Raw genomic sequence first — 20,932 nt, 5'->3', positions numbered from 1 at the left:
TGGACGCCCGCGGGCCGGCTTGGCTCTCTCCACGGGCACCTTTTCCCCGACGTTCCCCCCCCACCGGTGACCCCTCCACCTCGGCTCCCTCAGACCTGACATGTTCCCCCCCCTCCACTCGTGGCCCTTGCTGTTGTACGGGTGACGCTGATGGAGGTTGTGAGGTTTGACAGCCATCCACTGTGCGTCCAAAATCCCCGGCCTTCCCTCCCCCTGAGGAAGGCGAGGTGTGAGTTTGCCCCAAAATAGGTGTCATTTCTGCAGGGGGAACTGAGACCCGCTGGGCCTCTCCGCCACATCTGAAAAATGCATCTTGAATGTGATTAAAACGATTGCAGTCCAGGCTTGCTTAGACTCTTCCACAAGCTGAGGACGTGATGCAGCACCTCAAAAATTATAAGGAAAGAGGATATACCACTGATGATGTGATTCCTTCAAGTTTGTTCCAGTGGAAGGGAGGAGGAAATGCTCAGTAACTCCAGGGATTTCACTGAACAGGTTCCCACAAAACAGTTTCTGAGCCTTTATTTGATCAACGTTACACCCACCGCCATCATTTGTCAACTGTTTCTCTACAGCACACACCTGGAAAAGAAACACCACAGAAATGACCCTTGTAAATCCTTCAGGGATGGATTTACCAGGTGGCATCAGCCCGTACCGGCACAGCTCCCTGTGGTGAACGTGGTCCAGACCACGATGCAGAGGTGGCCACGCACACCCTCGGCTCCTGGTGTGACAAAACCCAGGCCTGCCTGTAACACCCCTCCTGCACCGTTTCGGAGAAACTACAAGACAGGATTTGTCCAGAATAAACTACTCAAGTGGTGAAATATCAACTGAAGAGAAACTTAACTTACGAGCCGATACAGACTGCTTCTCACTGTGGATTCCGATCCCCCCAGTATCTCCCTTCTGAGCAGGGACTCATGGGGAGTTTTTTTGTTTTATTGCAATTGTCTGGAAATTGAAGAAGATGACAGGAAGCTGAACCTTCACCCGAGTCCACAGCTGAGAAAATAACACAGCCGCAACCCTACCTGAGGCAGCGGAGATGGCCCGCACAGGCAGCTGAGCTTCCATAAAACACAGGCGGTAAAGTCGTTTACCATCTCCTTGTAGGCTAGGCTGCCATATATTGTAAAATTTTCCTTCTGCTTCAGTACTCTGAAAGATTAAATCTCATTTAAAATTCCATAGAACCTTTTGGTTTTGGTATTTTACCCCTTCTCAAGAGTCTTTGTGAGTCAGTCCTGGAAAAAACAGAGGCACTGGAAGAGCTCAGTCTGACCCAGGAATGCAGCTGAGACACTGTTTTAAATTGTACCTGAGACTCCAACTGATACTCCTTTGAGCTACAGTTCCCACTCCTACCTGTGTCATTTTCCTTGATTTCTCATCAAAAGACTGTTCCAATTAGTCCACCCTGCCTGTTTTCCTTGCATTTAATTAATCATGTTGTTATTTTTCTATTTATTTAAGCTACTGGGAGGCAAGAAGCACCTATGGCTGGAGACAACAACGTGCTTCTGTACAAATCCCCCTCACACAGTCTGACAGTGTATCAGCCTCCTACAACCTCCCTTCACCATTTATTTTAGCCCTGAAGAGCAACGGGCAATGCCATTTGGACCTTCTGAAGTCCGTTACCACCACCAAGAAACAGGACTATACGTGAGAACAAGGAAATAAAGCATCTCAAAACCCACTCTCTTCTACTTCATACAAGGCTTTTTTAAGCGAGACTCAAAACACTTGGGGTACTTTACAGAACAAAAGACAAGTGCCATTTCCCAAAGGACCTTAAGTTCTATTTTTAGAAATGATGCAACATCACAGAGAAGCCACCACTGTGAGGAAGGGCGTCACAAGACTGATGTCGCTCGATGGTCCTGTTTTATTTTGCCCCCGCCACTTCTTCCCCCTCCCTCTTTGAAGATCTCTGTGCCACAGGTCCAGGAGGAGGATTTCTTCAGGCGGTGGGATGAAACTGGTCAAGGCCTGAGAGTGGCATGAAAGACCTGAATGCAGAAACAGCGTTAAGTGAGACATCCATTAAGGCCAGCATCACAAATAGAACAAATGTGCTGAAAAGGAGACGGGAGAATATGCTAGATATTATGAGAAGGTATGGGATTTTGCTACCGCTGCAGAAGTTGCATGTGCTCAAAAAAAAGCTGAGAACTGTTTCAGCTGTACCACCATTGGTGTTTCCACCAATTACACAAATTCCCAATCACAGAGCAGGTTTCTACAAACCTCATGTTTATAGGGCTTTTCTTCTTACATAGCAACAGAGGAAACTCACATTATTCAGGAGATTCAGTGGAGCTAACAACAAACAGAGTGCTAAAACCCGCAAAGATAACGGGCTAGACAGCAGCACTCCGAGCGAGCGGCAGGGGAGCAGCCACACTGGGAACTACAAAGGACCCAGTCCTGCAGGGTCCAGGCTGCAGCAGAGGGGAGCAAAGGCGAAGCTTTTTGTCTCTCCGAGCTCCTCCTCTTCAATGCACAGGGTTGAAGGGAAGTGAATGGGGAAGCATCACAGTGAGAATTCCAAAGAAATTCCATCTCTGGGAAAAAAAAAAGATATTTCCACCTTGCTTCCTAAAATATTTCCATGCCTTGTTTCATTCTTGTACAGAAGTTTTATAAGGAAGAAATATGATGTATCTAGATCTTAGAGAAGCAGAGAATATGGGTGTTCAACACTGGCTCCCTTTCACACTGTGATTTTAAAACATTAAGATTTTTAAGATGTTAAGACAGCTACAAGTGGAGTAGCATGAGTGTGTGCTACTGCACATGAAGAAGCAAAAGCCGACAAAAGCGACTCCAGCCCCTTCAAAACTGTGGGTTACTCTGCAATTACTTCAATGCAAGAATAAAAAGCGAACAGTTACCTGCAGGTGTAAGCAAGCGAGTAGGGCTGAAGCTGCCTTCTCAGCCTGGACCCTGAAGGTCCGAGTGGCTTATTCAGCCCTTGCTCTTCATTAATACTAATTTAGCACCGGGAACAGAAAATGCCTTTTGCCTGGGGCATTGCCTGTTCTGTGCCTTCCCTGATCATCACACTGATCTGTTCCCCAATTCATGAAATAGCTTCCAAACCTCCTATTTTGCAACTTGGTAATTCTCCTCCTCATCAGGACTTTATTTTTTTGCTGTTTTGTTGGGGCTTTTTTGGTGGTTTGGGTTTTTTTGGTCTGACTGGAAAAAAAGTTAACAGTTTCTCTTTGCCTTTGCTTTCCTCACCAGACTCAGAGCCCGTACTCCAAAGCCTTTTTGAGCAATATGAAGTTCCATGATGACATGGTGGTTCCCAATTCTGCTGAACTACACGGACCAGACAGGCACAGAAGCCTTTTTGACAAGGTGTGCAGGAAGGTCCCCCTTCTAGACATGTGCGGACCTCCAGCCAACCTTCAAAGGAAGACTAAGAGATTTCAAGATTTCATACAAAACTCAGCGTTCCCGAGATGACTTCTCCAGGAACCAGGCACCTTCCTTATCAGTTCAAGAGCATCACACACTGCCAACATGAAAAGCCACTTGCATTTTTAGTGAGCAAGCAAAACGTGCCAAGAGATGGCAGGAGAGGATCAAAGAGCTACAGTTCCTAGACCAGCTTTTAGTGTCTCTACACAGATGGGATCCGGGAGCAGAAGAGGACACTGTCCTACTCATAGATCCACCACCTCAGTCATCAATGCCTCTCTCTCCAAAATAAGGTCAGTGGGACCAACGGGCACTCTCCAGGGCTGCCAGGCCTTGCAATGGAGTTGGCAAAGGCTGACCACCTGCTTTTCAGCTGCCTCTCCCTGCAGGTAGGGCTGTGGTTCCCCACAGAGTAGTCCACAGAGACAAATGTTTTGTGGAAAAGGATAAAAGGAAAGCAAGAGAAACACACACGGCACAGTGAAAGAACACTGGGATGCTCCAGGCACTCAGGAGTCCCCAGGAAAGCCTCAGGTGGCAAGTTCTGCTATCGTGGTTGATGGTCAAATGAGTTCACGTGGACAGAACTCCCAAGCTTCACTACATGGAAAGCAAACAGCGACTCCCGTCCTTCTAACAAGGATCTCACTCGGTAGCCAAGTCTTAGATTCCCATTAAGAGAGTTATCCAGCTCGATAGTAATTACGCGTTTTAGTTCATTAGTAGCTCTTAATTATGATGCCCATACAAGCTGCGGGCTGTGTATTTTTCTCCAGCACACTGATAGCATAAGCTATTAGAAGTGTCCCTCTACCAGTCACAACAAACTGATGCAGTTTTAAAAGCAGCACCTTACCCTTGAAGAACGGTGGCAGAAGACCTCTTACTGCTGGGTTTCCAGACATCCAGTTTTAATTTCTATCTGGAACCGTTTTAGTAACGTGTGGAAGGACATTTTGGATCTAGGTATGAGTACTAACATCCTCAGAAGTCTGCAGCATAGAGCAGCACCATTTTGTAAGATAGTAGATGAATTTGACTTTGTACAAGAGATTTGAACATAGGCACATCCCCAAACTCCCTCCAACCACATGACTCTTACCCACAATAAAGGATGAGCTTTTTAAAAACTGATGAATCTTAGTTTTTCAAGCAGATTTCTGAAGATTTATTTTAGTTCTTCTAGCTTGCAATAAGCCATTCCTCCTGCCTGACCTGAACAGACACCACTTCTTTTCTCAGCATGACTGGAGTCACAACGTGCTCTTACCAAAGACAACTGCTAGCTTTACTTTTATTGGAAATGATGGATGCAGTAGCCAATTAAGTAAAAAAAAGAGGCATTTTAGCAGTGGAGTGTTGCAGCATTTGTCATATGAGGACAGAGAATTATTTAAGCAATCTTGAAAAATTAATTCTTAGCGAGCTCCTCTGAAAAACACCGGTCTGAGAGCGCCTGGCTTCTTCTAGCTGTGAGTTCAGCAAGACAGCGCTGCTAATGTTTTTCTTAAAAAGTGTATCACTGAACAAGTTTGTTATTGAGAGGAATAGGCAAAAAGCGAGGAGTGTGCAGAGATGGGGAGGAGAGCAGAATGGAAGGAAAGGAGCAGCATGTGGTTAGCATTGTATCACACCAAGTTATTAATGGATACTCAAGTTCAATTTCATTAGTATGTGAGCTCCCAGAGTTAGCAGAAAGTGGATTTGGCAGTGTCCAGCAGTCTCAGAGGCAAACTGTCCCATCTCTAGGCTGACTCCTGCCAGGCAGAGAAGGGAAAAAATCTCATGACTGAGTAAGTAAATGAGGCACAGCAGAGTTCTTCCTGACACCGCCCAGCACCTCTCCCCAACCTGCTGTGATCGATCTAATGCTTCATCACGAGTCCTTCTCCAGCCTGTGGGCAACCTGCTTAAGTCACAGAATCACAGAATGGTTTGGGTTGGAAGGGACCTTAAAAATCATCCAGTCCCACCCCCTGCCCTAGGCAGGGACACCTCCCACCAGCCCAGGTTGCTCCAAGCCCTGTCCTGGCCTTGAACACCTCCAGGGATGGGGCAGCCACAGCTTCTCGGGGCACCCTGCGCCAGGGGCTCATCACCCTCAGAGTAAAGAATTTCTTCCTGCTTCTTATCTAAATCTCCCCTCTTCTAATTTGAAGGTATTACCCCTTGTTCCATCACTACATGCCCTTGTAAAAAGTCCCTCCCCAGCTTTCCTGTAGGCCCCCTTCAAATACTGGAAGAGGCTCTAAGGTCTCACCGGAGCCTTCTCTTCTCCGTACATTAATTTGATTAATCAGCTTTATCAATGAATTTGCCCGAGAGCTCCAGCAACTCTACTCCAGAGAACATCACCTTCAACAACCTGGAGGCTCATCTACCTGCAAGCCTTTGAAGCGGGTAAAGAAATGAGAGAAGCTGGTTATTACGAGGTAATCAAGTAAATGAAGCGAACACGAAGACAACGTTGACTGACGGACCAGCACTGCATCCACGCGGCGCTTCAACCGCCCAGACAAGAAAATGAAGTAGATGGCGATGGGGCACCAGCCTGCCTCCCTCCCTCCTCCTCCCCACCGCGGGCCCTGCCAGGTTCGGAGGGGCAGCAGCCGCCAGCCCCGGGGCTGCTCGGAGGCGAGCTCGCCCCGCCGGCCAGCACCGGCCCTCCCGGGGCAGCAGCCCCCTGACCGGCCTCCGGTCGGCCTCAGGGAAGGGCCCGAAGCAGCTACGGGCGAGAGCGGGGCCCGGCCCGCCCCGGCGGGGCCTTTGGAGCCGGCGGCGCTTCCGGGGCGAAGGGCCGGCGCCTGCCCCGAACCGCCAGAGACCCGCCGGGTTCCTTACCCCGGTCCCGGCCCGGTGCCTCAGCTCGGACCGACAGCGCGGCGGGGAAGGGCCGGAGGGCGGCGGTGGGGGCGGACACACTCGGTGGCGGCGCAGGCAGCGGCGCGGGCAGCCGCGGCGGGGCCTCCCCGCGCACCGACGGGCGGGAGCGCGGCCGCCGCCATGGAGGAGGGGGACGCGGAGCCGCCGCTGATGGTGAGAAGCGGGCCGGGCCGGGCAAGGGGGGGTGCGGGGGGACCGGGGGCGTCTCTGACGGGCCGCCGTCCCCTCACAGGTGGTGCCGGGAGCGGACCCCTCCGCCAGACAGCTGTGCTTCGCCTGGGGCCCCGCCGAGGTGCTGGTGTGCGAGTCCCTCTTCGGCCGCAGAGGTGGGTCCCCGTCCCGGGGCGAGGGCGGGCAGGGCCGGGCCGGGCCGAACCGGGCGCTGACCGGGTGTGTTTCGTTGCAGGCAGCAGGGATGGAGGGCCGAGCTCTTCCTGCATCTTCGTGGTCCGTAAGGATCAGGATATCTACATCCACACCTTGAGGAAACTCTTCAACGAGTCGCACGGGATCTTCCTCGGGCTCCAGCGGAGGGAGGAGGAGCTGGTGGGGAAGTCGAGGAAAGCGCAGTGAGTGGACACGAAACATCCGCTGACCCGCTCCTTCTCCAGCCGGGCAAATGCCATTGACTTACCAATCCAGACTGCTCAGAGCTGCTGTCATTGGCAGCAGTGCAGAAAAAAATATACAGTTTTAGGGTACTTTTACCCTAAGCAAGGTGCTCATCCTTCCAATAACCGTGCTGACTGGCACCTTTGTGCATACAGCCAGCTGTCATGTTTTTGGATTTGGGATGAGAATAGCATTGGTAGCGTGCTGATGTTTTTGGTTGTTGCTGAGCAGTCAAGGCTTTTTCTGCTCCTCACACCGCCCCTCCAGCGAGCAGGCCGGGAGCACACAAAAAGTTAGGAGACACAGCGGGGACCCCAACTGACCACAGGGATATTCCATACCATGCTCAGTATACAAAGCTGGGGGAAAGAGGAGGAAGGGGCGACGTTTGGAGTGATGGCATTTTTCTTCCCAAGTCACCGTTATGCATGATGGAGCCCTACTTTCCTTGGGATGGCTGAAGACTTGGCATGGGAAGCAGTGAATGAACTCCTTGTTTGGCTTTGCTTGTGTGCACAGCTTTTACTCTACCTATTCAACTGTCTTTATCTCAACCCACGAGTTTTTTCTCACTTTTACTCTTCCAATTCTCTTCCCCATCCCAACTTGGGGGGAGTGAGCGAGTGGCTGCAGGGTCCTAGTTGCTGTCTGGGGTTAAACCGCACTACCAGCATACGTGCAACCCCTGCACACAGCCTTGCTGACTCCCACTAGATTCACCCGAGTACTGGGAGCATCCACTGCTGCAGAGAAACTTGCAAGGCATTAGTGGATAACAGGCATGAGACTGAAACTCAAAAAGCTCTCTGTAACTGAAGCCTTTTTGTGTTTGGCAGATTGGTTCAAGTGAGTAAAAACTACCGATCGGTGATAAGAGCCTGTATGGAGGACATGCACCAGGCAGCCAGTAAGTTTGTTTCTTCTCTTACTGCAATAAAAGGAATCTCTATTTGTGATTATAAAAGTAGCATTTCAATTGTAAATTAATGCAACTACTGTAAAATGTGCATGTGCATAGATTTCAGTAATTATCAAGACTCCATTTCCATCTGCAAGATTTTCAAGTTGGTTTGTAAATCTGGTCTCACAGATATTTTTTTTCCCCCACTGTGTTTTAACTGATTTTCTGGTGACTTGCACTCTTTGCAGTTTTATGGGAAACTGAGTCCAAATTAAGAGCTTGCTTTCCACCAAAAGTGGGAGATTTTACTCTTCCCTTCCATCCATGCCCTGTAGCCATACCTGGATTTGCACAGGATTTATAAAAAAAGTTACAAAATTTTATATAAGAATTAGCTTTGCCATGCGTGCACGCATTTAGGTCTGTGCTTGGTGAGTGATCAGGTATTGTTATCTTTATTTATGAGCCCTGAAAGGGCTGTGAAAGGTAAATATGTTGCTCTTTGACTTTCCTTCTTCTTCCCTCAGTTTCAGCCCGGGACCCTGCCCTGCAGAGCCAGTATAGCACTCAGGTAATCTGCAGTCGTGTCAGAGTTACAACTGAACACGAATCACTGGATAGAAAATTCATCAAGGCCAACACTGTGGCAGTACGGCATTTTAGATTTAACTCTGGCTTAGTATATTGGATGTGTTTCATGACCAAGAATAAACGGGAATAAATAGTTAGCTCCTGTATTTCTAAAACAATAAAAAGATGCCCAACATTTGGATTCACTGCCATTTCTTAAGCATACATTCAGTATTATAGGTGTGATTTTTTTTGTCATTTTAAAGTCAGCTGTGGGCCAGTCTGAAACTTCACTTCTCAAACACTCAAGTTCCAGTTAGCTGCATCTGAGCCTCGTACCAACTCTAGATGTTCACTGTGAACTGTCAGACACTAGGAGAGTGTTTTGGGAAGCGCACGTTGCTCGCAGTAGCTTTGTCATATTAGCTGCACTGATGTTGCTTCATTGGCCTTTCTTCCTTTGTTGTTTGTATTGTTAAACCTCAGGAGTGCAAAAAGGCTAAAAATAACACTTTCTGTACTATTTAGTATTGCACACTGATGACGCGTTATCATTGCATTTCAGTACACAAAACGCTTCAATATTTTCTAAGCCATAGAGAAGTTGTAGCCTGTTTCTCTCTTTTAATTTGTATCTCTGAAATGTCAGTATGACATTTCTCGTCTGTAAGAACTGAGTTTAACTGATTGGTATGGACAGCAGATGCTTTTGTGTGGTTAAAAAAACACTAACTTGAATAATTGTTAAATCTGAGGCACGGCCCTGTTTTTTTTCAGGTTTCTATTCTCTCTGCAATGGAGCTGATCTGGAACCTATGTGAGATTCTGTTTGTTGAAGCAGCTGCAGGTGAGCAGTGAACTGTTCTGATGTTAAGACTGAAGGGCTTTTTGTTTGCATATTTATTTCCTTAAAATGTGTATAGCGTCCATTGTGTCCTATTTGGATAGGTTTTAGAGATGTGTCAGGTGTCAATATGCCTTTTAATACCTCTTCTGCCTCAGTAAATTGCCTTCTTCATATTGAGTTATGTCAAGCTATTAGATTTGCCTTCTACTTTATCCCCTCGTGTTGTTCACTGTAATGTAAATTGCAATTTAAATTGTCTTTTTGACAGAAAGGTAGTGAAGAAGAGGGATATCCTGAGTTGTTGCCAATTTGACTTTTAAGCATAAACACATCTTTCAACATAAAATCTGTTGATGCCAACTAACATTTACGCATTCTCTGATGCAACTCCTTTAACTTTAGGATGCCATTTTTTAGGTCACTTTACACCCGCATTTTAAAGTAGTAAATATTTTTTTAAGGAAATAGGATTATGCAAACAAACATGCTACTTGCACGGTCCCAGAATTCAGAAGATTCACAAATTGTAGATTACTTAATCTCAAGAAAAGTTAATCACCTAGTGCCACATTTCCTCCTCATATTCAGTTAATGAGTTGATGTGAAATTAAACAGAAACATTCTGTGTGTCTTTTGGCATTGCAAGATTTATGATCTGAATCACTCACCTTTTACTTCTTCAAGTAACTGGTTAGGGTTTTCTGCTGGACTCTGCTGCTGTTCTCTCTAAAATTACCCCCCAGAAATCTGTCAGCAGCCCACTGCTCCCACAGCCTGGCTGCTTAAGGAACTCTGTTCCTTTTTAATTTGAGTGTGGCATATAGAAATCCAATTGGTAAACCTCATTTAATGATTGTCAAACCATTAATGTTAGAAGCATGTAAAATAGCAGTTTGGAAACAAACAGTTGGGAGCTAAAAGAATGAAATCTTCTCTGCATAAAGCTGGTCCCCTTCTGCTTCGCCTCCTTGACTGGGTTCGACTTCATGTCTGTGATGTGGACAACATGGTTCGTGAAGTTCTGAGCAGTGAAAATCCATCGAAACATGAGCTCTTCTGGAATGTGGTGAGTGTAGTCACCTCTAAGATTCTTAAACAAAGAGAATTCATGCCTATGTGTTTTGCCTTCCTCCTCCCCACTAGACTACACCTCAGAAACTAATAGCCAGGACACTGCTACTGTCTGCCTATACAGGTTTTAAGATGAAGCCATTCCGACGATCGTCCTACCCTCATTCCCATCCTGATCCTTTCACTTTCATGATCCATAGAGGTCAAGATTTATACTCTGTATTTGAATCAGCAGGGCCTGCAGTTTAAGCATTTTAGCTCCACTTAACTTGCCTAAATGACAAGTTAGAATTCCCCTCTGATGCTCCTCCTAGGTAATTTGTAGCCTTGCGCAGTGCAGTGCTCACAGACGGGTGGCTTTTGCAGGTGGATGTCTTTGTGCTGCAAGGCCGAATGGATGAAGCACGGCACTTACTCTCCAAGGAAGCCAGTGCCAACCCCACGTCGGTGAACATGTACAAAATCTTGGATGACTTGATGAAGAAGATGCCTATGCCCAGCGTATGTACAAAGTGGATTTTTTTCATGCAGTTCCACTGGGAAAAGAGATAAAAGAGGGATGACAGTATTAGTCCAGTCTATTTCATCTCTGCTTTGGCTCCTGTAACATCACTGCCTGTTGACCATTAAAACATCTCTGTCTTAATCCTTTATAGTAATAATAGTACTTGTGTTCTTGACTTGCTCAAAAGACCCAACCATACAGGCAAAAACCTGTTAGGTGACAAAATTACATAGAGAGATTTTTTTTTTTTGCAGCCAGGATAGAGTATCCAGTTGACTGAAACAGTTCCTGTTGAGAACTAGTTTCTTGTACTGAATATTATCTTAAGACTTTTCGAGCAGGGCTTCCCTCCATTGCAGTGACTTCCTTGCAGAGGAAAAATTGCAGCTGCATCACGGTGATTTCTCGTAGGCTCTCCTTTGCCTTATTTAGGTGGGTGGAATAAGACATTTCGAATGCAACTGCAGGACAAGGAAAAATTTGATGGCAGCCCCGTGTTTAGCTTTTTAGCATGAATGACAGTTCAGCCCAAGTGCCTGTTTTGATTTGACTTGATGTTTCCTTTATTTTATGTATCTTACCTCTGTTCAGCTCGGCAACACCCAGACACTGACTGAGATGGAGCTGAAATGGCAGCACTGGCATGAAGAATGTCAACGATATCTACAGGATGGAACTTTTGCTTCCAATTCCCACATGGAATCCATCTGCAAGGTGTGTTTTTTGCTGGGAAGGAAGGAAACTGCGGACAAGTATTGGATCCATCCTTGTGTGTTTCAGGAGCCCTGCGTAACCAAAAGTAACTTTCATATGCTGGATGATCTGTTCATTAAATCAGGAGATTGCAGGCCAGTCTTCTGTAGTGTGTTCTTTCTTTTGCAACCGTCTTTGCAAGCCTGGGCACATTGCTTTCTCTTTGTGTCCAAGGCCATAAGACTGATGAGGAAACTGGGCTCTGAGAAGGATCTTTGTACTTTATTTAATTTTGATTAAATTCTCAACTTTGCAAAATGGGAGTTATGCCTCTGGAGACTTACAGTGCAGCTGTGTATATTGCTGAATTTGCAGAATTACTCCTATGTTTTTCTCCCATTAGATCCTGCTGGGAGATGAGGATGCCATCCTGGAGAAAAAGGAACTCATGACCACTTGGTACCACTTTCTGGTTACCCGACTCCTGTATTCCCATCCAACTGTGAAGCCAATGGAACTGCGGTTTTATGCACAGGCATGCAGTAGAATTATCTTTATCTTCTCCACCGTTTCTTGCACACAAGGGTTACTGTACTGAAAGAAGAACTTTGGGAGGGTTGACATCTTACAGCAGCTACATACCTGTAAGATGTTTCATATGGTAAAGAAGTTTCTTCACCCTAGGTTTCCCGTAGCAGAGTCTCAGGCAAAAATCCCCCCCCAAAATAATTGGAGTGGTCCGGCAGCAAGGACAGCTTAAGCTGAACGTCTCCAGAGAGCGACCCAGAACAAAGAAATTCCTGGGCAATCACACCCTTATGATCTCTGTATCCACCCCTCACGCGTTCTTCAGCGCTTTGCACGCCCCACCTGGTCCAGTGGTGGTCTTTTATTCCTCATTGGGTTCTCTCTCTGTCTCCAGGTTGGCCATTCACTGTTCTTATCTTGTCGGGTTGCAGCTTCTGCTGACGGTAGTAGCTTCCTTATCTCCTGGTTTGTACCGGTCTCGGGGCCTTCCTTTGTGTAACTAAGTAGAGGTTCAAAACAAGTTCAAGTTATCTAGGTGAAAGTTCACAGCTTGCGGCCTAAGGCTTCAGCAACTTCAGCTACTTATGCTGAGCGAGTTCTGTATAAATAGTATGCCAGTGCAGCCTAACACTGAAGTGATTAACTCCAAGCGATTAATTTTATTTAAACTGAACCACTAATATTCCATATTCCTTTACAGTCCTCCCTTTGCTTTTATGTGAGCATTCCTGGTAATATGTCAAGCACTCTTGAAGTCCTTCAAGGTGTTTGACTGTCGCCCCTAGTCTCGTATACAAAACGACTACAAGTAACAGGCGTAACAGAATCAAAGCTGACGAGCGCTACCGGGTGGAGCATGTGATTATAGATTCCCATAGCTGTTGGTGACCACCCAAAAAGAGTTTCCCACAGTCGGTGTTGTCCATACTTCACTATTTCCAAGACATGATGTATCTCTTCTGTGGACAGCGATTAGAGATTGTTGTGCATCGTTTCAGACACGTTTTAGCAGCTGACATAGGTCATCGTGCTGTAGTGGTTTCTTCACCAGTGTAAGATTTATTCTGATGGGGGAATTTGTAAGTGGACTGGGAGACTGATACAGTGGACAAATGATTGTTGAAGACCCAGTCTTTTCAATGTCTAATGTTACTAGTCTTATTCCTGCAAATTGTTTTCCTGGTTTCCTTATGCTAAAATAAGGGAAACTGTTTTGTTACTGTGTTCAGTCTCTATGGCCTATTGTTTCCCATAACATAACCTAAATGAGGTTGCTACGTCCAAACAAATGTCTTTCTTTTACCATCTCACAACTTCTGCATTTATCATGTCTTGTAATCTCATTCCACAGTCTAGTATGGACCTGTTCCTGGGTGGAGAAAGCAGCCCTGAGCCTCTAGACACCATTTTAATGGCAGCCTTTGAATTTGAGATGCATCAAGTGATCAAGGAATGCAGGTTGAGTTTTAAGGTTTTTGATTCTCTAGTTCTACAGTATTGCTTCTGTGTGCATTCACACCAGTAGTATTTGGGGTAGAGGATATGGGTACAGCTCACCTGATCATCCCTTCAGAGAATTTAGTAAGAATACGTGAAGCAGGCAGCAATTAAAAATATTCCGTTAGGTCTGGGACATTGCAACCAGAAGTTATACTGTAATACGGCTTCTGTATTGCTAAGAAACGCCTGTGGAAATCCTGACGCATTCCTTGGCAGTGGTAGGCTTAGTTTTTTCTTTCTTTTGCTTGTTTCAAATACAGCATTGCCCTGAGCAACTGGTGGTTTGTGGCTCATCTGACTGACCTACTCGATCACTGTAAACTCCTGCAATCTCACAATCTCTAGTAAGTATTTACTTGCATTGGTTATTCAGGCACCCAGCAGCAAGGATGACTGAAACAGCACGTGGATTTTGGCTGAAAGGGAGGATCTTGGGCATGTACAGAAGATGGAGAATAAAGGTGCTGCACGTACCTCTGCTGTTACAGGCAGTCCAGGTGCTCTGAGAAGCAGTAGCAGTTGCTGACCCGATGGGTTTGACACGCTATTCAGCAGTGCCTCGGTGTTAGGATTTTTTTTTAATACCATTTTATCCGAAATATAATTAAGGGCCCACATGTTTGTGGTTATTGGGAATAGTGAGAAACTCATCTAGAAAGAGTTTCTGTACTTGTGTTCTGAATAAACTTAAGTTTGAGCAATTGAATTTTGCTATCCGAATTCCCTTGAAGTTTCAGCCCCTTAAAGCACTTTCTCTCAGTTATATTTGCCAAGTGCTGTAAATATTTGGCAGGTCTCCCCAAGGAGAAACCTGACCAGTGTGCCTAGGCCTGAGGTACGAAGCTTATTAAGATAGCCCATGAGAAAACATGCTGCATAAATTAAAACAACCTGTGAAATAAAGTCAGCATTTTTTTCCAAGGAGGTGCAAATAATAATGCCTGTTTCTTTTCTCTCTTTCCCCCCAGTTTTGGTTCAAATATGCGTGAATTCCTTCTGCTGGAGTATGCCTCAGGACTCTTCTCCCATCACAGGTAGCAATTTTTTATTTTTTTTTTTTTTTAACTTAGAGGACAGACTAACATCAAGGCAGCCAAAACAAATAACTACAAAGGCAAAACTTAAAGAAGCCACTGCTGGAATTTCAGCAAAGGTGTCCCTAAGGGATCATACACCACTAGCAGGTTTCCTTTCCTGAATGAAAGACAAAAGCTCGTTATTAGAACCCATCAAATGTATTGACCAGCACAGAATTACTCCTGCCATTGTGGCTTTTTTGGTACAGAGCAGCTTGCACTGAAGCACCTGTGAGATGCGGGTATTCCAAAATTGTATAATAGGCAACTGGTAAAAGCTGAATACTAAGTTAATCACAGCTAACTGTTATTAATGCAGACTCAGCTTCTCCTTGTAGCTTTACTCTTGTGCTTATTTAAGATTTGTATGATTGTAATTCTTGATTTTTTTTCCTCTCTCAGCCTGTGGCAGCTGGGGGTAGATTACTTTGACCACTGTCCGGAATATGGCAGGGTATATTTGGAACTTCACATTGAACGGATACCCCTTAACACAGAACAGAAGGCCCTCAAAGTGCTGAGGATCTGCGAGCAGAGACAGATGCATGAACAAGGTGATTGATTCTTAAACCTCATTGTTTTGTGGCGATACGAGTGAAACTACTGAAACTAATTCTTTCCCCTTTCTCCTATGTTTTCTCCTAAGTTCGTAGCATCTGTAAAATCATGGCCATGAAAGCTCTGCGGAATAATCGCTTGGGCTCTGCCCTGTCGTGGAGCATCAGAGCTAAGGATGCGGCTTTTGCTACACTAATATCAGATCGGTGAGTCTGAGTCAGCAGCTCTCAGATGACTGCTGCGATAGCGGGGTGGTAGGAAGGGGAGAAGGCAGCCGCTCTGCCATGGACCAGAAAAGGTTCTGCTGCGGGCAGATTAGGGTTGGCTTTCCCTCAGATCAAGTACCTGCTTCTGCACTAGCAAGTGACATCCTTGGGTACTCTCCTCTGGAATACCGTAGCTGTTTCTTTTCTACACTGTTTTACTTCATGAAATCTAGAGGTGAAACAGATTGGCTTTATCTAACAGTCCAATCCTCTTAAACCTTGCTTTGATAAACATTTCTTTTGGCAATATCTCTATCTTATGTACTGCCCTTTCACTTGCTCCGATACCGTTTGATGGGCTGTACTGTTTGACGTCCCCAGTCAGGGAACTGATTTGGGTGGAGGATATTCCCCTTCTGTGCTTTATTCAGCAGATTATTTTTAACCAGTCTAGTTCACTATGCAATCTCAAGACAAGTCAGTAGGAGTCACTTAAGACACCATTTGCAAAAAATCTCAAGCCACAGAACGTATGTAACAAAGAGTTTTATCGTGTCCCTGGTCCTCCATAAGCTTGTCACAACATCTGACCTTGCAGGGGTGGGAAGGTTGTTATAAAAATAAAACTGAGGAGGATGCTAACACTGAGTTAGGCCTAGACAAAGGCTATGGTAACTCTATGCCTTTTAATCTCTAGCAATGCATATCATGTAAGTTTTTGCTAATTGGAAATAGGCAGGTACCAATCTCTTTGTATAGTTAGAGTATAATTTTCAAATTACACTCTGGGTAGGTGGCCAGGCAATACTCCAGCTTCAGCAGTGAAAAAAGGGAGTAGTAAGAGATTGCTGTTTTGGGTTTTTGGTTGTTTGGGGTTTTTTTCATTTGTTCTTTGAGGGAGTGGGAATCATTATATTTCTTTCAGCAGAAGGTGAAAGGAAACCATCGCAGGAAGCAGCTCTGAAAAAAGGAGCATAATGAAAGCTGTGACAAAACAGATGAAAAGCTTTTAGAATTGTTTTTGTTCCTGCTGCTTATCAACTTTTTTACACAGCAGAAAAATAGAGCTTTTGTTATGATCTGGGAGTGTTATTTATGCATCCGTCAGCCTCAGCTTCCTGTGCTCCTTCCTTCACTTACTCCTTTTAAAGAATAGATCTCAACTACCACAAAATCTAGAAGAATAAATAAAATGTCTGTTAAATGCACATTACACCCGTTCATTGGCCACTCCCAGGAAACATTTTGATGTCTTCTGAAACCCTTATGGGAGGTTGATTAAGATGGAACTCAGTTGTACAGTAAAGTTTTCTGGGAAGAGATTAGGAGATGCAAAATGAATGTGGATGATGTTCTCCCCTCTAAGCTTTTATTGTATTCTACTTTCCCCTTAGGTTCCTTAAGGACTATTGTGAAAGGGGACGCTTCTCTGACTTAGACCTCATTGATAATTTGGGACCATCCATGCTGCTTAGTGACCGGCTAACGTTTCTTGGTAAGAAGTTCTACAGTTTTCATTCTGGTCTGTTATTTAGAACATAGTTCACGCCACAGAATTCTTTGGATTTGTCTTTTTCCCCACCTGGCTACATTCCATTTTAGTGATGAGGGGAAAGCAAATGACTGAAGGGGATTTGGGATGTAGCCTGCTTGCTACTGGGAGACTGCATTTCCCATCACGCTCACAGTTGGCATCTGCTCTGCACTGCTTTGAGCAGCAAAGTCATGAATTCTAACACTGGTAGGCTTCCCCTTAGTCTTTTTCCAGACTGTATCACTACCCAGAGAGACTTCGAAATATTAACAAACACAACCTGGAAGACCTTAGGGTCCTTCCTTAGAAGAGTAAACCACTGGTTTGTTATTTTGATAATGTGATAATTTAACTAACTTTGTAAAGTCCTCTAAAATCTCAACATCTTTTGTTGGTGCAGTGTGCCAATTTCAAGCTCACTCAAACATCAGATCTCTCCTACCCTTTCACTGTAGCAATTGTGCCAAATAACAGTGGAGGGCCTCCAGCTGGTTTCCTTTACATACCACAGCTTCCTTCTCCTGGCTGGCACAAGCGCGGGCTGCGGTAACCTGCCCATCTGGCTGCAGCTGCTCTGTGGCCTTTGATTAATGGAACAAGACAGGAAATTGAGCTAAAATGCACCTTTCTCTGGACCTGTGGCAGTTAGCAAGCCCAATTCCTGGGGCCAAAATCTAATAGAAATTTGGAATAGCTGTTGGCAACTGGACTGACTACCTTCTGGCTGACACCAGCGTTACAGTGAGGGTGATCCTGAACTTGATCTGTTCCCATTTAGTCCAAGCTTGCAAAACTGGAACTGTATTTCCTTCATTCAGACCTTACCCTAAATGAAGCCTAGGAGCTAACCGTGCCTTACCAAATCAGTAATCCCCCCTGTCTCTGTATGCCCAATGTCATGCAGTGACCCTTGCATCAGCCCCAAAGGTTTGTAGTTTAGTTGGGTAACTGTGTTTATAAATTGTGCTTGTAGAGAAATTACCTCCCTTTCTACTTTTTCTAAAAAATCCTGAAAGGCTTGAAAATATTTCTGCTTGTTTTTCCTTTGGAGTTTTTAGAAACATCAGGTGTATTTTTGCTGGACAACTTTCCCATGTCTCTATCTTGAGCTCAAGCATTAGTCAAAGGTGAATCTGAATGGGAATCATTACTTCCAGTATTTTGACAGTTTAGTGGATATAAACAAAGCCACAGAATAAAACTCACTTTCATCCTCGGCCAGTTCTCACGTGCTGGATATTGATCTAACTAATTCTTAACAAAAGCAGAACTTTCCACATTAACAAAGGTCTCAGTTTCCATTTAAACTATCAGGAAGACAATGAACCCTTTCAGACCTCCTGATATTCTGTGATGTCAAAAAGAACATTCATCCCCACCTCTCCCCTCCCGTTCCTGGTTTTTGCAGACACCGCCGGTCTCTCTAAGCCACTCTTGCTGTTGCTCACCGTGCAAACACTCAGCACCAGACAGTATCAGTTAGCGAACAGGCTGGTTCAAGCAGTAAACCTTACCAGGAACAGTATCAGGTTTTTGGCTGCCTTTTCAGCCAGCCTCTATTTAAACCTTTCTTCATGCACAAGATTCCCATTCCCCAGACTTGGCTGCTTTGAAGACTCATTTCAGGTAGGGGTAGTTCTACCACAGGCTTCAAGGGAGCAAAGGGACCTCCTCCCGTCAGTAACCCAGGTCTGACAGACGCTAATGCCTTTTACCCTTCACCGCACCCATGTGAAGGAAAGTACCGAGAATTCCACCGGCTCTATGGGGAGAAGCGGTTCTCTGAAGCTGCCAGGTTGCTTCTGATGCTGATGACGGCTCACATTGCTCCTTGCTCCTTCTGGATGACCCTACTGACAGATGCCCTTCCCCTGCTGGAGCAGAAAGAGGTGAGCAGGCTGGTCATGCAAGACAAAGAGCCACCCCCCTCACCCCTTTCTTTTCCTCCTGACGAGGTATCTCAAAGGAGTGACCCCCTTTCTGCCCCCAGGCTAGGACTTGCCCTTCCAGTGCAAAAGAACTGTTCACGGCAGTTCCAGAAGTGCGCAGCTGTCCAAGTGTCCTGTCAGGGGGGAGCACACAGGACCCAGGATAAAGATAATCGACTCTTAACTTGGTTCACTGCTTTTAGAAAACAGCAGTGGAATACATATATGCTGATAATTTAAGTACACGCTGCATCCAGTTCCTTCTGGTACTTGGCTTGAAGATTTTTCTACTGTGCTTCCTTCTTCCAAGCCAATTTTTTTGCTTTAAGATCCATCAAGAATATGACAGTTTAGCAATTACAGACCTATGACTGGAAAAAGCCCAGAGTGCCCGCTCTGACCTCATACCTCGCCCTGCTTTGCACAGGAGGTGGCACTAGAGACTGCCCAAAGTCACTACCAGCCTGAATTGTCCTCTGATCCTGTGATTTAAAGGGTCAGAATGGATCTGTGGTAGTGTGAAAGCCTTCCGTTCCTCTCAACTGAGTTACCTTCTCAGACTGTGTGATGTCCTTAAGCTTGATCATTCTCAGTAAATACTTTGATTTCCACAGGTCATATTTTCAGCAGAGCAGACTTATGAGTTGATGCGATGCCTGGAGGACCTGACAGCACAGAAATCGGATAAGCAGAAATTCCAGGTAGCTCCTGTTTTGAGGACAACTGGATAATGAATCGGTGGGGCTGTGGGAAGGGTCAGGGAAAGCAAACTCTAAATTTATATCCCTACATGGGGGCAGAAAAGAGGGAGAGGCCCAGTTCCCGAGGCTGGCATGTGTTGGTATTTGTAAAGGCCAGCCAAAGGAGGCATCAAGAGATACTTAAGTACACACAAACCCAGTATAGGAGTACTTCCACTCCTCACTGTTCTGCTGATTTGGATTGGACTGTGATGCTTTTCCAAGATAAATAATTGCAAATGACATGGGCAACGAAAAGCTGAGGTGCTGCCATCTAACAGCTCAAGCTATGAAACGTTCCAGGCGCAGAACAGGGAGCCATTTGCTCCACATGCAAACCCCTGCAGCTGCCAGAAAAGGAAAAGGCTTGGCAGTGCTGTCTGGTGTTGATCTAAAAGTAGGAAATGTAAATTTTGCTCTTCTCAGGAGGTCCCTATGACAGGTAAATATATATATGCACTCTTCCTCCTAATGTCCTGCATCCTTAGGTTCCAAAACTCAGAACAAGAACCTATCACCAGCTCATTACTGCCTGTAGCAGTCTAACCCAAACTCTGCTTGCTTTTAGGATGATGACGTTGAGACCATGAAAGTGGAAATGCTGAGACTTGCTCTTGCACGAAATCTTGCACGAGTCATCGTCAAAGAAGGCACGTTGGAAGGATCGTGAAGACAGCAATATGTGATTTTACTCATCCTCTGTGGCTCACTGTACATAAACCTGACTGCTTTTCTAAGAATAAATGTCTTGTTTTGCATATGGCTTAGGAATTTGTCCTTGCCTTCCATAAACATAACTTTAAAAAAATACAAACGCAACTGGTAAGAAGGAGCTGCACCAAAATGTTAAAGTCGCTTGTTCTAACTTGCTCGGGCAACCCTCCCCTGGTAAAGGAAACCTCATTACCAACGGCAGCATTACCTTGGCTAATTTTCAGTTGCTTTACTTCCAACACCCAGGACTGAAATTAAACCCACCTTTTACACCACTGGGGTTTTAGAAAACAGCAGCTTCTCCATTTTTGCTTAGTTTAGATGGTCTTGAGATGATGGGCTGAGTTTCAGGATTTCCAGAAACAGCACTGGACTCCACAAGCAGTCATTAGTAAGGGTTATCCACAGAGCAAAGTAGGGAAAACAATTTATTTAACATGCAGCAGAACAAATGCATTTGAGATGTATATACAGTTACGGCTGTTCGGTATGAAGCAGGAACCTCACCCTACAGACAAGGAACATTCATAGTTGAATTTCCAAAGCTTTTAACAACGCATTGCCACGCAGCAAGACTACAGCATCTTCCCATTTGGCTGTACAGCGCGGGCAGTGCGCTGCCGTT

General features: G+C 45.4%; 2 protein-coding genes across 2 annotated transcripts in view; one reads left to right on the top strand and one right to left on the bottom strand.

Moving 5' to 3' along the window:
- The window catches only part of SUMO2 (small ubiquitin-like modifier 2), an 8,286-nt gene extending 7,732 nt beyond the window's left edge, over positions 1–554 (bottom strand). The window contains exon 1 of the mRNA XM_009879978.1: positions 549–554. Within this exon, the coding sequence (XP_009878280.1) occupies positions 549–554 (6 nt within the window). The remainder of the gene's footprint in view (positions 1–548) is intronic.
- Positions 555–6,444: 5,890 nt separating this feature from the next.
- On the top strand, positions 6,445–20,351 carry NUP85 (nucleoporin 85kDa). The gene is given in 19 exon segments (XM_009895936.1): positions 6,445–6,477; positions 6,557–6,715; positions 6,718–6,893; positions 7,773–7,843; positions 8,365–8,408; positions 9,185–9,254; positions 10,199–10,320; positions 10,692–10,826; positions 11,422–11,544; positions 11,927–12,058; positions 13,403–13,509; positions 13,812–13,895; positions 14,520–14,585; positions 15,030–15,181; positions 15,274–15,391; positions 16,786–16,886; positions 18,663–18,814; positions 19,468–19,554; positions 20,162–20,351. Coding segments are annotated over 19 exon segments (2,034 nt in total). The 3' UTR covers positions 20,264–20,351.
- The last annotated feature ends 581 nt before the right edge of the window (positions 20,352–20,932 follow it).

Source organism: Charadrius vociferus, unplaced genomic scaffold (assembly GCF_000708025.1).
Source record: "Charadrius vociferus isolate BGI_N301 unplaced genomic scaffold, ASM70802v2 scaffold260, whole genome shotgun sequence".
Classification (NCBI taxonomy): Eukaryota; Metazoa; Chordata; class Aves; order Charadriiformes; family Charadriidae; genus Charadrius; species Charadrius vociferus.
The sequence above is the reverse complement of the archived record's forward strand: the minus strand, read 5'-3'. Positions and strand labels throughout refer to the sequence as shown.